A 15,752-nucleotide genomic window follows, 5' to 3' on the forward strand; every position below is an offset into this window, starting at 1 on the left:
GTAAAATAAAATAATCTTCTTTAAGTCAAATAATCACTTATTTTATCTAATGTATAAATTCATACATGAAAGTCTTATAAGACATACCAGAATCATATCAATTTCACCCAATTTCTATCTCCTTAGCATCTCTTTTAATTCACCCACTTCGACCTAAAACTGTGAGACTTGTTCAAAAATATTACATGGAAAAATCAATATATAATTTATACAGAACCTGGTGACAAATAATTGAACTTATCTGATAATAATTTTCTAGTAGAAATTTTGCATATCACTTTCCACTGATCTTTGGTTTGCTCATTTCCAAGTGTGTTTGCATTTCCTGATTTTCTCCAATTTCCTTCCCTCCTCCATATAAATTATCATGTTCATTTCTAGAAGTCGGTCTCTTTGGCAAAGTGTTAACTTTAAGTATTTTATCAACCAAAGAAAGTTTTTCTCATAAACCGAAAATTGAATATGAATATGTTTTAGATGAATAGTATTCTATTCGTCAAGTTGGTATCATTCTCTTCCCCGTACCAAGGCATCTTTGATTATGCCAAAGAGAAAACTGAAGCTAGTATGTGCTTACAGCCTTTTCATTGCCAATCAGGAATCCTGTTTGAATCCCTATCAAGAGTCTTTCATCATTTCATATCTTGATGAACATGGATTTTTGTATTTTCTATTAATTGCTCCATTACTTCAAATTATTTTAAATATTGATGATAAACCCAGGAAACGTTATGCTAAACTGGTAGTTTTTAAAAGTCACTGCATTAGCTCCTCCTCAGCTGTGGTGGGTAGTGGGCACAATAAGAAAAATAAAAATAAATTAATAAAAGTTATTTCATTGTAGTGACAATTGCTTACTGGGTCTGATTCTCTTCCTGTTTCCCTGCTCCTATCCTTGGGAAACACATTGCCAGATTATGTGAAAAAACTAAATACTAAAATAGGAAACATTTCAGAGGTGAGTTTATGAAAGCCCGAGATGTATCATTTTTATGTCCTCAAGCCTATTGTTAACGTGATGATAGGTGGACTTTCCTAAATTCTTAGATCATAAGAACTTTCTTTGTTGATTACCTGTTGTCTAGCTATGAGAATATTTCTGCAGTTCTCAGACATGTTACAAACCATTTGTCAAACTCAGATATCATCTCTTACATATCTAACAGAGCATGAAATGATTGTGGAGTGTTCCTTTATATTTTTGATAGATTGAACCAAAGTGTCTTTGCAGCTTATAGATGCTTTTCACTCTAATATCATGGTTATTTTCATTTTCAAAAGCTCTACTCAATGTTCTTCTCTATTTTCCTGGATTCATTGCTCACTGTGGCATACATATAAATCACAAATTAAGCTAATTAATAGATACCTTGAAAGTGAGTCAGTTTCATTGTCCCAATATTTTTTATGTCCTCATCTTATTTAACTGTAAGACCTGCTGAGTTTTAGAAATGGAAAATCTGTGACTAACTCAGCCACATGTACTATGATTCGTTGTTTAGGTGGTGAATATGCCTGTTTGTTTCCCAGAAAATGAACCAAACTCTTTTCAAACATAAAATTACTTCCACATTTCTGCTTAGTTTTTCTATAGTATATTCCTGCTTTGAGTCTTTTTCTATGCTGTGGTTTAAACTATATAGAAGCAAAGTTTCAAATATATTAGTGAAAAATGCTTTAGGGTTCATCGATGCTGCCTATGGCTCAAAAATGTTACATTCATACCAAGTCTCAAAATATATCATCCTATTATTGGTTCCGTCTGTGCTTTGTTACTTCTTTTTCTCTGCCTTCTTTTAGAGTATTATTATCTCACTTCATCTCTTTTCTTGTTGTTGTTGTTGTTGTTGTTGAGACGGAGTCTTGCTCTGTTGCCCAGGCTAGAGTGCAGTGGCATGATCTTAGCTCACTGCAACCTCTGACTCCCAGGTTCAAGCAATTCTCCTGCCTCAGCCTCCCGAGTAGCTGGGATTACAGGCCTGCATCACCATGCACAGCTAATTTTTGTATTTTTAGTAGAGAAGTGGTTTCACCACGTATGTCAGGCTGGTCTCGAACTCCTGACCTTGTTATCCACCCACCTCGGCCTCACAAAGTGCTGGGATTATAGGTGTGAGCCACCCCACACAGCCCTTTTTTTAAAAAAAAAAACTTAGTGATGGTTACTGTAGTTGCTAATTTGGGACCTACAGCATAACACTAACTTTTCACAGTTCACTTTTCAGTATTCCTGGATAGTGTAAAAACTTTAAAATTGTACCCTGTTATTGCCATCTCCTGCCTTTATGCTATTGCTATATTTTGCTTATATATGTTATAAATTCTACAATTTTATATTGTAGAATATTATAAAGAATTTTATATTGTAGAATTGTTATAAAGTCAGTTGTCTTTTAAATCGTTTTAAATAATAGCAAAATATGCATTTACCCATGCAATTACCCCCAAAAAAATTTTTTAAATAATGTCTAATCTCAGGCAGCCCACTTTCTATCACATAATGCTTGACTAAGTGATTAGCCCCTTAACAATAATAGAGTGTTCAGTAGACTCTTGTGTTAAAATTCCCTCTTGACACTAGTGACAAACTCTTGGTCTATGGCCTAATACACCCCATTCACTTTGCTATGTTATCATTCTTGTGTGGAATGTACTCCTTTTTAATGTTTGCTTCTTTCAAACCTAAACACAACCACTTGGTAACAATTCACCCACTCAACAAATGCTTACTGAGCAAAGACTGGGACTCCTGACTGCAAATAACTTTATCTTCAATGCGAGACGTGTGCAAATGGAAGTAATGAAGGGTTGAAAGTGGCATCCTAGAATGCCTTAAGCTTAGAGAATCATAGGGGCACAAAGAAAAAGCAAGGGTTGGATCCCAGTTATATCGTAGGAAAGGGCTTCTTAAACGGCACATGTCTAGTGAAAGGCTTCTACTTTGTTCACCAAGCAGAGGGAAGGGTATTCCAGGAAGGAACTGAATGAACAAAGGCAGAAAGGCTAGAAACAATATAAAGGACCCTGACAGGAGCAAGATGCTCGGCACAGTTAGGGCATCAGGTGTGTGGGGTCGGGTCATGATGTGGTGGTGGGAGGGCAGTCAGCAAGAGATAAGACCAAAGAAAGGGCTGATGGAAAACCAAGTCTCACTAATAAATGGGAGCTAAGCTATGAGGATGCGAAGGCATAAGTATGATATAATGGACTAAGGGGACTCATGGGGGAAGGTTGGGAGGATCGTGACAGATGAAAGACTACATGCTGGGTACAATGTACACTGCTCGGATGACAGGTGCACTAAAATCTCAGAAATCACCACTATAGAACTTATCCATGTAATCAAAATCAGAGTAATAAATTAAAGAACTCCCCTCAGAGTAGCTAATATGCCGAGAAATTCCATATCTACAAGTTTATTCTACTGATATACCCACCCATGTACATACACAGGTATTCACTGCACAGTGTTTATAATGGCAAAAGATTGAAAATGATCATTAGCAGAAGACTGTCTAAATAAGTCATGGTACATGCATATAATAAAATATTCTGCAGGTAACAAACAATGACATAAGTGTATATATACATACAATGATATATTTGTATACATACGTATATCACTATTTGTATATATGTGTATATATACATATATGTGGTTATATATATGTATATATTACATATATTAATATATGTATATTAATGTGTATATATACACATATATGCCTATGTATATACATATGCCTAACCGTATAAACATATATATGTATATGATTAGGTGATTTGTATGCTATATATATAAATCCACTGTAATATTAAAAACATAATTTTTAATAAAAGGAAATAAATTACATACATTTAAAAATGAATGAAAGTGACAAAGTGCATAAAAAACATTCAGTATGATATTGGCTGTGGGTTTGTCATAAATACCTCTTATTATTTGGAGATATGTCCCATCAATATTTAGTTTATTAAGAGTTTTTAGCATGAAGCCTGTTGAATTTTGTCGAACTTTTCTGCATGTATTGAGACAATCATGTGGTTTTTGTCTTTAGTTCTGTTTATGTAATGGATTACATTTATTGATTTGCAAATGTTGAACCAGCCTTGCATCCCAGGGATGAAGCCGAGTTGATTGTGGTGGATAAGGTTTTTAATGTGCTGCTGGATTTGGTTTGCCAATGTTTTATTGAAGATTTTTGCATCAATGTTCATCAGGGATATCGGCCTGAAATTTTCTGTTTTTGTTGTGTCTCTGCCAGGTTTTGGTATCAGGATGATGCTGGCCTCATAAAAAGAGTTAGGGAGGAGTCCCTCTTTTTCTTTTATTTGGAATAGTTTCAGAAGGAATAGTACCAGCTCCTATTTGTACCTCTGGTAGAAACCGGCTGTGAAACCGTCTGGTCCTGCGCTTTTTTTGGTTAATAGGCTATTAATTGCTGCCTCAATTTCAGAACTTGTTATTTGTCTATTCAGGGATTTGACTTCTTCCTGGTTTAGTCTTGGGCGGGTATATGTGTCCAGAAATTTATCCATTTCTTCTAGATTTTCTAGTTTTTTTGCATAAAGGTGTTTATAGTATTCTCTGACGGTAGCTTGTATTTCTGTGGGATTGATGGTGATCTCCCCTTTATCAGTTTTTACTAAATCAATTTGATTATTCTCTCTTTTCTTTATTAGTCTGGCTAGCAATCTATCTCTTTTGTTGATCTTTTCAAAAAACCAGCTCCTGGATTCATTGATTTTTCGAAGGGACTTTTGTGCCTCTGTCTCCTTCAGTTCTGCTCTGATCTTACTTATTCCTTGTCTTCTGTTAGCTTTTGAATTTGTTTGCTCTTGCTTTTCTAGTTATTTTAATTGTGATGTTAGGGTGTTGATTTTAGATCTTTCCTGCTTTCTCTTGTGGGCATTTAGTGCTATAAATTTCCCTCTAGACACTGCTTTAAATGTGTCCCAGAGATTCTGGTACATTGCGTCTGTGTTCTCATTGGTTTCAGAGAACATCTTTATTTCTGCCTTCATTTCGTTATTTACCAAGTAGTCATTCAGGAGCAGGTTGTTCAATTTCCATGTAGTTATGTGGTTTTGAGTGAGTTTCTTAATCCTGAGTTCTAATTTGATTGCACTTTGTCTGAGAGTGTTATTCTTAACAACACTGGGTCTTTTTTGCTAATATTTTATTTAGGATGAAATGAAATATTAGCAAATTGTTGATGAAATGCTCGATTATCTTGAAAAACATGAACTTGAGTCAAGGAGAGGCAGAAAATCTGAACTGATCATAACTGTTGAAGAAATTATAAAGATAATCAGCAATCTATTCATTAAAATTGTCCAGCACTAAATAGCATATAAACATCCTACTAACTCTGTCAGAAGCAGATGAATTCCTTTGTTATAGGACCTATTCTGGTACATGAAGGGGAAAACATTCCCAACTCAGAAGGTTAGCATACCTCTAATACCCAGACCAGATAAGACTGGTGACATGTACCAACCTCACTTACAAACATCATTGCAAACATCCTAAGTAAAATATTAGCAAATAAGATCCAGTGTTGCTGAGAATAATACATCAAAATCAAGGAATTTTATATCAACATATCATCTCCCAAGACTACTATTTTGATTCACATTCCCTCCAAGAATATTTAAGAATACCGGTTTTTTTCCATCTCTGCCAATGCTAAGGGGTGGGAGGGAAGGAAGGCTTTAGTTTTTCTTGTTTGACTTTTTTTCTGAAGCAGATATGAAAAATGTATAATTAATATTTTTAAACATTCAAATTTCAAATAAAATAAAAATAGAGTGGTGATGAAGACACAGTATCTCAGGTCAGTCCACGAAAGATTATAATGTAGTTTTGTCTTTGCAGCCTCCAGCCTCCCCTTGGTCATCCCTTTTCCTCTTTTTAAGACATCCCTCCTCCCACACCCTGTGTCACTCCCAGGTCCTTGGGTTCTGAAACCAGGATAGGGATGGGACATGAATAGGTGAGCAACCATTGCTCCTGCATTTCAGGAAAACTGTGAAGTTCTGTTGTACCATAATATTCCAAGGCCCTTGACAAACAACAGTACACGTATCCATGTACCTTTTCTCAGAAACCCTTTAGAAACACTGCATTTATCCACTTTCTTTCCCCAACCTCAAACCTAAATCTGTTGCTAGGGAAACCTAATAATCTTGTATTTCAGGGTAAATTTAATGTTATCTATTTGTTGCCTCAGAAGAATTTCCATCTGAAATGTGGTCTTCGTGAAGTAAAATTTTAGGCCTCAGCAGAACAAGTCAGATGGTTAAAGAATTCTATTTGATGCCTAATTCTTAATTCTGAGCAGTGAACTCCGATGTTATCGTGAGTGTCCTCTGCCTGCTGCCAGCTAAGTACATGATACATGATAATATGTTTCAGACCATAGCCAGCTCTGGCTTAAAGAGTTCACTTAAAGGGCCAGCGAAAATTTCACCCCTGTCCCCTGGTTCTTTCTCCAGTGGGTCCCAAAATTTCTCCTTAATTCAAGAATTCCTTCCTGAGTTCAGAAAATAGAATAGTTCCCTCTCAGCTTCCAAGTAGAATCTGTGGGGGCATTAATTGCTGTTTGGGATAATGCCCAGATGTCATCTTGGCCAAACCTATGGTTATGCAGAAGCAGATTTCTGGAAAATTTAATTGAACTTGGACACACCTCCACATGGTGGTCCTTACCAGAGATCACAACTATAACCTATGACACAAGCATAGCGGATAGATAGAGTTTGTTTGGCTCTTTACATTTGTTAAATTTTTTAGATCAGTGCCATGCATGGTAGTTCACACCTGTAATCCTGGCACTTTGGGAGGCCAGGACCAGCCTGGGCAACACAGTGAAAACCCATCTCTACTGAGAGAGGGAGAGAGAGAGAATAAATTAGCTGGGCATGGTAGCACATGCCTGTGGTCTCAGCTACTCAGGAGGCTGAGGTGGAAGGATCATTTGAGCCCAGGAGACTGAGGCTGCAGTGAGTTATGATCACACCACTGTACTCCAGCCTGAGTTACAGAACAAGACCCTGCCTCAAAAAAAAAAATTGTTTTTAGTTCAAATATTTATGAAGGCATTTCAACATGCAATTTCAGCCTTACCATCATCCCAGGCTCTGACCTGAGGACATAAACAGGTACAAAAGAGTCAGGTGTTCATATTATCTTATTCTTCCCTTTCCTCATTTTTTCCCAATATTTAAGGCCCAAGTTATAAAGGTGAGAGCTATTCAATCCCAATCACAGCTGTTCTTCTAGTTCATTGTGTGACCTTAAACAAGTTACCTTGTCTTTAGGTGGTAGACTAGAAGTTTTCCAAGGCAACTAATTGTTTAACAGTTTGTGGTTCTGCGTGTCTATTCCCCCTACCATAGTGATGAAACTTAGACTTATAGATTAGCAGATCTGATTATTTACTTCCTATGTAGTTGGAAATAAATAAGCACTATTATTATCTCATTCTAGAGATAAACTTGAGGCATGAAGCAGGTTGAGTACAATAATAACTCTATGCAGATATTCAAGCAATATTTTGGCTTTTTTCTATAGCCTCCTCTGACTTGGAAAACAAACTCTTCATTATTGTTAAGCAATATTTGGAACTTTTTCTTTCCCTTTTCCTCTGCCATTTGTTGTCACTGCCCCAGAAGTTGAGAGTTATGCCTGAGGCCGTATAATTTTGTTGTTTATGTACAAAACAATATTCCATTATGTCAGCCACTCTCTGTCCACATCAGTCAGTCTACAAACTCTAGGACAATCTCAGTGTTCTAGGGCCAAATACAAAGTCAGATGTACACCACCAATGCTGTAATGGACTTTCCCCACTTGTTCTGGTTGAAGTTATCCTGTGCTCTATTAAATGCGTTTGTGATCAGCTGTCCTGTACAGTTTAGGAGTTATGGACCTGGATAGCTTAGCTGTATTAATGTTTCCATCTACATCTAATCTAAATGTTTATATGAACAGTGTTTTGATTACATAGTCATATATGTCCATCTTTATGTAGTTCATATATTTATGTATTTACATAAAATCAGAAAGAATGGAAGGTAACATATTTTAAAATATGCATTGCTATGCCTGACTCATAGCAAAGGCCCAAAAATCATAGTTTTACTTTTTTACTGGGGGAGCAGCCTTAGTGTTCAGGCTGCTATAACGAAATACTATAAAATGGGTAGCTTATAAACAACAGAAATTTGTTTCTTAGAGTTATGGAGGCTCAGAAGTCCAAAATCAAGGCAGCACAGATTCAATGGCTGATGAGAGCCCATCTTCTGTTTCATAAACAGCAGCTCTATCTATGTCCTCACGTGGTGGAAGGTGGAAGGGAGAGGCCTTTCATAATGGCACTAATTTTATAATGACCATTAATTACAACCTAATGACCTCCCAAAGACCGCACCTCCTAAAGCCATCGCATTGATGAGTAGGTTTCAACAGACACACTTGGAGGGAACATGACCATTAGACCATAGTGGGGGTGGTATGGTTATGACCTTAATCATTGCAACTGTAAGTGGTCTGTGTCTGGAAACTACTGTGACATCTCCCTCTTAATGAGTAGCAGAGCCCTCTTATCAGATTCTTGTTATGTGCACTTGGCCTATGGTTAAGAGTCTACTTTATAGATATTAAGATAATCTCTGCTCAGATATGGTCTCATTGATTTAATTTCTCTTGGGGAAAAAATGCTTTGCTAACGATCACCTTGTCTCAAATTGCAGATTACGGTATTTCGGATGGGATCAGAAGGACACCAGGACATTGATTTAGCTATCCTGACAGCTTTACTCAAAGGTAAAAGAGTTTCTGTGTCCAGAGAGTGTGAAAATAATTTAAATTGATTAATACAGTGACCTTATGTCTCCTAATAATAGGTATAATCCCAATGATACTATGACACAATAAATTATTGATAACATAATGGTCTCTCCTGTAAGACACTGTTACTGCTGTTAAATTCTCCTAGAATAGATGTTATAGTGTGGCTCAGTTTTATAAATACAGATTTAAATATACTACAGTTTATGTCCATTGAATTATAAACAGTAGATAAAGAAAAGGCTGACATAATATGTAAGACACAATGTTATCTGAGGTTATTTAATATTAATTTTTAACCCTATCTACTTTCAAAAACCATTTGATATGGCATATGCGTGAGTATATGTGTGTGTGATATATACACACACAATAATAACTATCTTAAAACACACAATAATACACAAAATGGAAAATCAAAAACCATTGAGAGGAAGGGAAAAGGAAAAACATTATGCTACTGTACTTGTTATAACAGATCATTAAATTTAAGCTTCCCGGAAGTTCAGGCAAAAGTGGAAATACTCTGAGTTGTAAGTTATTTCAAAGGCGGGTGTTTGTCTTACTCTCTAGTCCCAATACTACAAAGTCCTCATCTATATGTCCTGTTCCTTGGAGCCATATGAAGAGCAGTTTCCTTTAGGTTCTGTGGATTCAATCCAATCCTCCCTGTGCTTTACTAATTACATTATATTTGACTAATAATTTTCAGTGTTAAAATAAACAGAAGGAAGTTTCCCCTGTTCAGTGCTAAAATTCAAACTAGAACTATAAGATGAAACAAAACCACAAACCTTGTTGATTGTGGTTCTAGGTTAGAAATATCTCGTACATTCTCTCTTAGCCCTGTAGTTTGTTTGCCTGATGTTGTCATGATTGGTCACTGTCTGTTTGTAGTCTCCCTAGATGGGGCAGGGAATGTGTCTTGTTCATTACTACCTTCTTAGCACCTCATACAATCCTTTACATATGGCAACATTCAATTAAGTTTTGTTTAATAAATGAAGGATGAGTGGATTACTCAATGATTCAGTGACAGATTCAACATTTCAAAATTAAAACTCAGAATAGCAACTATTTCGTTCGTTTTCCAGTACATCTACTCTTCTTCCAGTATTAACATTCTCTTGAGGAGCCATCATGTGCTACTGTGCCAAACTCTTTACAAATACTGTAAACAGTATTTATTTTAACAACCAAATGATATAGGAGCTATTTTTAATCACCATTTTACAGATGGAGTAAATTGAGCTACAGGAAGTTAAGTAACTTGCTAAAGGTTACAATTCTAGTTGGTAAGCTTGGACTTAGGTTCAAGTATGTCTAACGCTTCACTATACCGTGTGAACCCCCCCGACCATACTAATGTGTCAGTTCTCTTCATCCACTTTCCAAATGTATATATGCATATTCATTCAAAATCCTGATTGCATTTTAGAAGTTTTACAATCCCATGAAGCATATCATGTGTTCAGCCTGAGAACTGCTACTCTAAAGTATTTTATCCCAGTGAACTAAAAAATACAAACACTTTGCAGAAGAATCATGGAACCAGTAACCAGGCATGGACTGAACCACAAAGCATACTGCAGGCCCCACTCTCCCCATATCAGAAACAAAAGTAAAAATTTGAGGCAAGTTACCCTATATTTGCCATTCTCAAATAAAGATATTTTAAAGTAATAATGTCAGTAACTGACATTTATTGAAAATGTACTATGTGCTAAACACTGTATTGGATGCATTCCATTTATACATTTGTTTATTCTTCACAATAGTTCAATTACCAGATTGTACAAGCTCTCTTTTATAAATAAGGAAATTGGGGCATAGAGCAATTCAGTAACATGCTCAAGATAAGTTGGCCAGTAAATAGTAGAGACAGTCTGACCCCATAGCCCTCACTTACGTATATTGATACACAAAGCATCCCTTTTCCACTAATAAGAAATGAATCACCACATTTATGACCTTGAACAAAACTCATAGCAAATGGGGAAGTGATCCAATTATTGATAAAAACATATTGGCCATTATAATATCTTCTACTTAAAATATTTTCTTCCTCTTTTACGAATTTGTGAGACTTTAAATTGTGCTTCACCTTTGGCTCAGCCTTAGAATTTATTCATTGTATTACAGAATGGCTGTTTTCCAACTTTTTTGAGCATGACTTACCATATGAAATACATTTTATATTATAACCAAATAGTTACACATATGTATTTGGAAAATTGAAATTAAAGTAGATGAAATAATATTGACATTGGCAATATGCAATGAAATTAGATATTTTCTATCCAATCTATTCTGTTCTTTTAAATGCTGATTATATCCCACTAAATTGATTTTACCACCCACTAATGGGTCATAACCTGCAGTTAAAAAAAACACTGACACAGAAGATTAAAGAAAATTATGATTGTTCTAAGAAATTAACATTTCTAATCACCATAATGAACATTATTTGTGCAGCAGTTGATGCTAATGGGAATTTATGCCATTAAAAGATTATGATGTGTCAACTGTATTTTGCAAAGGTTTTGAAATGCTCTCAGATGTTGACCCATTTGATTTGTAGAGGGAATCAAGCACAGTACTTTCGCTGGCTTCTTTGGAGGCCAAGAGCCTACTTATATTGGTTTCAAACTCAAGTTTACTGAAGTATTCTTCCTACTTTTTAAAATTATGCATGGGCACGTAACATGGTTTAACACCTGATCGTTATATTTCGTTTTCAATTTTCTAATGCATGGAGAAACTTTGTGCAGTCCAGTTTTTATTCTGAGGAATCTGAGAAATTTTTGAGATAACCAGAAGTTAGGAAGAGGAGAAAGCCAGGAAACGACCCACTGGTCCCTAAATCCAGAGGCCACAAAAAAGGACAGGAAGCCAGGTGACCATGGGAAAAATATTTCTTTGCTGCTCCGTGTTACTGGGTTTGATTTTTCTTTGGGATCTGCATATTCTATATGAGAGGTTACTATTTATATTATACAGACTTATTAGATGTCTGTCCAAAAACGAAGAAAGACAAACAAAATGTTGTTTCAGGCCAAGCTCACACCTGTAACAGCAACACTTTGGGAGGCTGAGGCTGGAGTAGCACTTGAGCCCAGGAGGTCAGGGCTGCAGTATATCATGATTGCACCACTGCACTCTAGCCTGGACAACAGTGCAAGATTGTCTCCAAAAAAAGAGAAAAGGAAAATGAAGAAAGAATGTTGTTTCAGTCAGAGATGTAAGAGACCCACAGTTTCTTCAATGATGACCTGGAGTAGCTTTTGAGAATGGACAATGTCACATTTGTCCTTCACATAATGGGGCCGCTCCACAAGGGTGGTGTTCTGAAGCCAGAGACTGAGCACTCTCCTCCTCCATTAGCCTTTCCCCACCCCTGCCACACACACCAGGAGCCCAACATACAGGATATCCAGTTAACTTTGAATTTTCAGATAAACAACAAATAATTTTTGAGCATTAGTATGTCCCCAAGTGGGGACTTATCATACCTATAAGTGTGTCTCAAGTGAGACACACTTATACTGAAAAAAACAAAATTGTTCATTATTTACCTGAAATTCAGACTTCACTAGGCGTCCTGTATCTTTATTTGAGAAAACAGGCTACCTAATTGAGAGGTGGTTTGGTGCCAATTTAGGGGTGGAAAGGAAGTGATCCCTTTCCCATCTTAAGGGTTATAGCTAATACTCCTGTAACAAAGGCCGGTTAACAAGAGAAAAGCATAACAAATATGTTTGATCTTATTTTTATGTGACAGTCCAGCCTTCAGAATGAAGACCTGAAGATACACAGAAAACTTTTCATTTTTATGCTTATGCTCAATGAAGTGTGAACAGCTCTGTAGAAATATGATTAGACAGAAAGACTCTGATGGAATGCTAGCAGACTGAGAGGGGAAACCCAGCAAGGCCTGTCTTATCTGATTCTTCTTGACTTCTCTGTGCAACACTCCTGTTGATGCAGGACAAGCAAGCCTCAAGGTGGGATTTAGCCCATGAGGGTTCCTGGCTTCGCCCAGGAAGGAATTCAAGGGTAAGCCAGTGTAGGGTAGAAGGAAACAGCTTTATTGAAGCAGTGTTTCAGCTCTGGCAAGGTTACAGTTCTGTTACTGCTCCTGCAGAGTGGGGCTACCCAATAGGCCGTGTGCCTAGATTAGCAGCTCAGGGCAGTTTTGTAGTCATTATTATGCCTACTCTTAACTATCTGTAGATTAAGGGGTAGTTTATGCAGAAGTTGCTAGGAAAAGGGTGGTAATTTTTGCATCATTGGGTCATTGCCATGGAAAGGGGTGGTAATTCCTGCGTGTTGCCACGGCAATGGTAAGCCAACATGGCACACTGGAGGGTGTGTCTTATGGAAAGCTGCTTCCACCCTGGCCCTATTTTAACTAGTTCTCACTTTGGTCCAGTGTCTGAGCCCTGCCTCCTACCTTACTTCCTTCCAGGTATAGGATAGATCTCTTCTGGAATAAGGGTATTAATTTTGTATGGCCAGCTGTGACACAGAAGGATGGGAGCAGTGGGTGGGGGGTGGGATGAGTGTGATATCTTTAGGCTTTATGGCTGGCTTTGGGAAAATGGGGTTCTGGTCTCTATGACCTGCCGTGGGGAACAGGGATTCCAGTTTCCATGGCTTGCCTTGGGGGAGAATGAAAAGTGAGAGACAGGAGGGCAGGTCAAGATCAAAGAGAAACTTTGCTTTTGAGTCTGCTTCTGAGACCTTCAGTTTAGCCTTAAGGCAAGTTTGACCTATCATTTTTCTGAGCCCCAACACCATTTATACTTCCAGACCTCAGATACCTCAAGAGAGAGATTCTTTGAGAAGAATAACTCAAGAATTTAGCGGGGTCCACTGATCCCTCTGTCCACCCCTCCTCTTAGCTGGCCCTGCCTTATTCACAGCAACCAGAGAAAACTTCCACCAGAGAGAAGCCCAAACCTAACTTAATCAACTGTTTGGTGTTTATCAATCTACTCTCCCAGCAGCCGATCCTGTCAGCATCCCTCACACAGCAGCATAAACCTCTTGCTTCAGGCTCCAGAAAGGCAGAAAACATCCATTCACAGCAAATGAAGTTATTATAAGTGGTCCCTGGACCCTTTCTGTGAGTAAAATTACCCTCAACATTCATCTATTCTCATAGACCTTGGGTTCAATATAAAGTCAGACCACATGAGTGTATACTTCCATTCATACATGTGCACTGGAGAGTAATATGTGATGATCACTGTCTTCCATAAATGAGAAATTCATTTTCTTTGGGTTTAATCTTCACTGGTAAAGAAGTCCATCTGAGGCATGGGGAGAAAGTAACCTTTATTGCTCGCTTACTTTTCTGGAAAGCATTTCAAAAGAGCTGAAAGAGTGCAAAAACAATACGTTCCTCCTCATAAATGTCAAGGTCATCAAAAACAAGGGAAGTCTAAGAAATTGTCACAGCAGGAATAATGTGGCTTCTTGAATGGGTTCCTGGAGCAGAAAATAAAGAGTATTAAGTTAAAAACTAAGAAAATGTGAATAAAGTATGGGCTTTAGGCTTTTTTAAAAAATGTTAAGAGAGAAATAAGAATGATATCTTATCACATATTATGAATCTGAGCAGGAGACATATTGTAATCAAAAACCTCTACAATTCTTTCATGTCAAAAAGACAAAAAAGGAGATAGCAATCTTTGGAATTAATTGTAAATGTCATATATATATTCACAGATCTATGACAGGCATAGATATTATCTATATAAAGTATTTATAGATATCACATAGATATGAATAAAAGCTAATCACTGTTGATCTAAGAAATGACTAGAAATATTACTGGGGTATCTAAGCAAGAGATATATGAATGTGAAACTTATGAAATCAAATTTTTGTATGGACTTATACAATAATTTCATATATAATTATCTAGTTCCTATCATTTGATTTTATGTGTTTCTGATCCTCAGACATAATTAATGCTATCTATAATTAAGCAACTAATTAATTACTTACAGGTACATGGAGAATAACTTCTAATATATGCATTTGTAAATTTATTCAAACTATAAAATAATTTAAAAATAAAATGGGCTGAGCACTGTGGCTAACGCCTGTAATTCCAGCACTTTGGAAGGCTGAGGCAGGTGGATCACCTGAGGTCAGGAGTTCAAGACAGCCTGGCCAACATGGCAAAACCCAGCCTCTACTAAAAAATACAGATATTAGCTGAGCATAGTGGTGGGTGCCTGTAGTCCCAGATACTTGGAAGGCTGAGGCAGGAGAATCGCTTGAACCCAGGAGGCAGAGGTTGCAGTAAGCCGAGATCATGCCATTGCACTCCAAACCTGGTGACAAGAGCAAAACTCTGTCTCAAAATAATAATTTAAAAAATGATAAAATGAAATTGAAATTGAAATACAAAAAGAATAGCCAGTATGTTTTGTATGACTTCAGAAAAGTTTTAGGAAAGCATACTGTTGATTAGATTAGATGACACAAAATAATGAGAATCTCTATATTCTGAACCATCTTCCTTTACAATTGTATCTTTAAGGGAAAAAAGAAAACCTAAACTTAAAGGTAGATAAATTTAATCATACATATATCGATCGATCGATAGATAAATAGATAGATACACAGATAGATAGATATGCTGTGTGCAGTGGCTCATGCCTGTAATCTCAGCACTTTAGGAGGCCAAGATGGGAGGATTGCTTGAGCCTGGGAGCTGAAGACCAGCCTGGGCAACACCATGAGACCTTGTCTCTATTTAAAAAAAAAAAAATAGCCTGAGGGGTGGCGTATGCATGTACTCCCAGCTACTTGGGAGGTTGAGGTGGGAGGATCACTTGAGCCCAGGAGGTCAAGACTGCAGTAAGCCATGATTGCACCATTG

General features: G+C 37.0%; 1 protein-coding gene across 18 annotated transcripts in view; it reads left to right on the top strand.

Annotated features, from left to right (window-relative positions):
• Positions 1–15,752, top strand: part of TRPM3 (transient receptor potential cation channel subfamily M member 3) — a 605,449-nt gene that overhangs the window by 418,915 nt on the left and 170,782 nt on the right. For all 18 annotated transcript variants that reach the window (XM_064361657.1, XM_064361664.1, XM_064361658.1 and 15 more), the window contains one exon: positions 8,758–8,830. In XM_064361657.1, the coding sequence (XP_064217727.1) occupies positions 8,758–8,830 (73 nt within the window). The remainder of the gene's footprint in view (positions 1–8,757; positions 8,831–15,752) is intronic.

This window comes from Aotus nancymaae, unplaced genomic scaffold (genome assembly GCF_030222135.1).
Source record: "Aotus nancymaae isolate 86718 unplaced genomic scaffold, 86718_ANA_hifiasm-v0.15.2.pri h1tg000041l, whole genome shotgun sequence".
Taxonomy (NCBI): Eukaryota; Metazoa; Chordata; class Mammalia; order Primates; family Aotidae; genus Aotus; species Aotus nancymaae.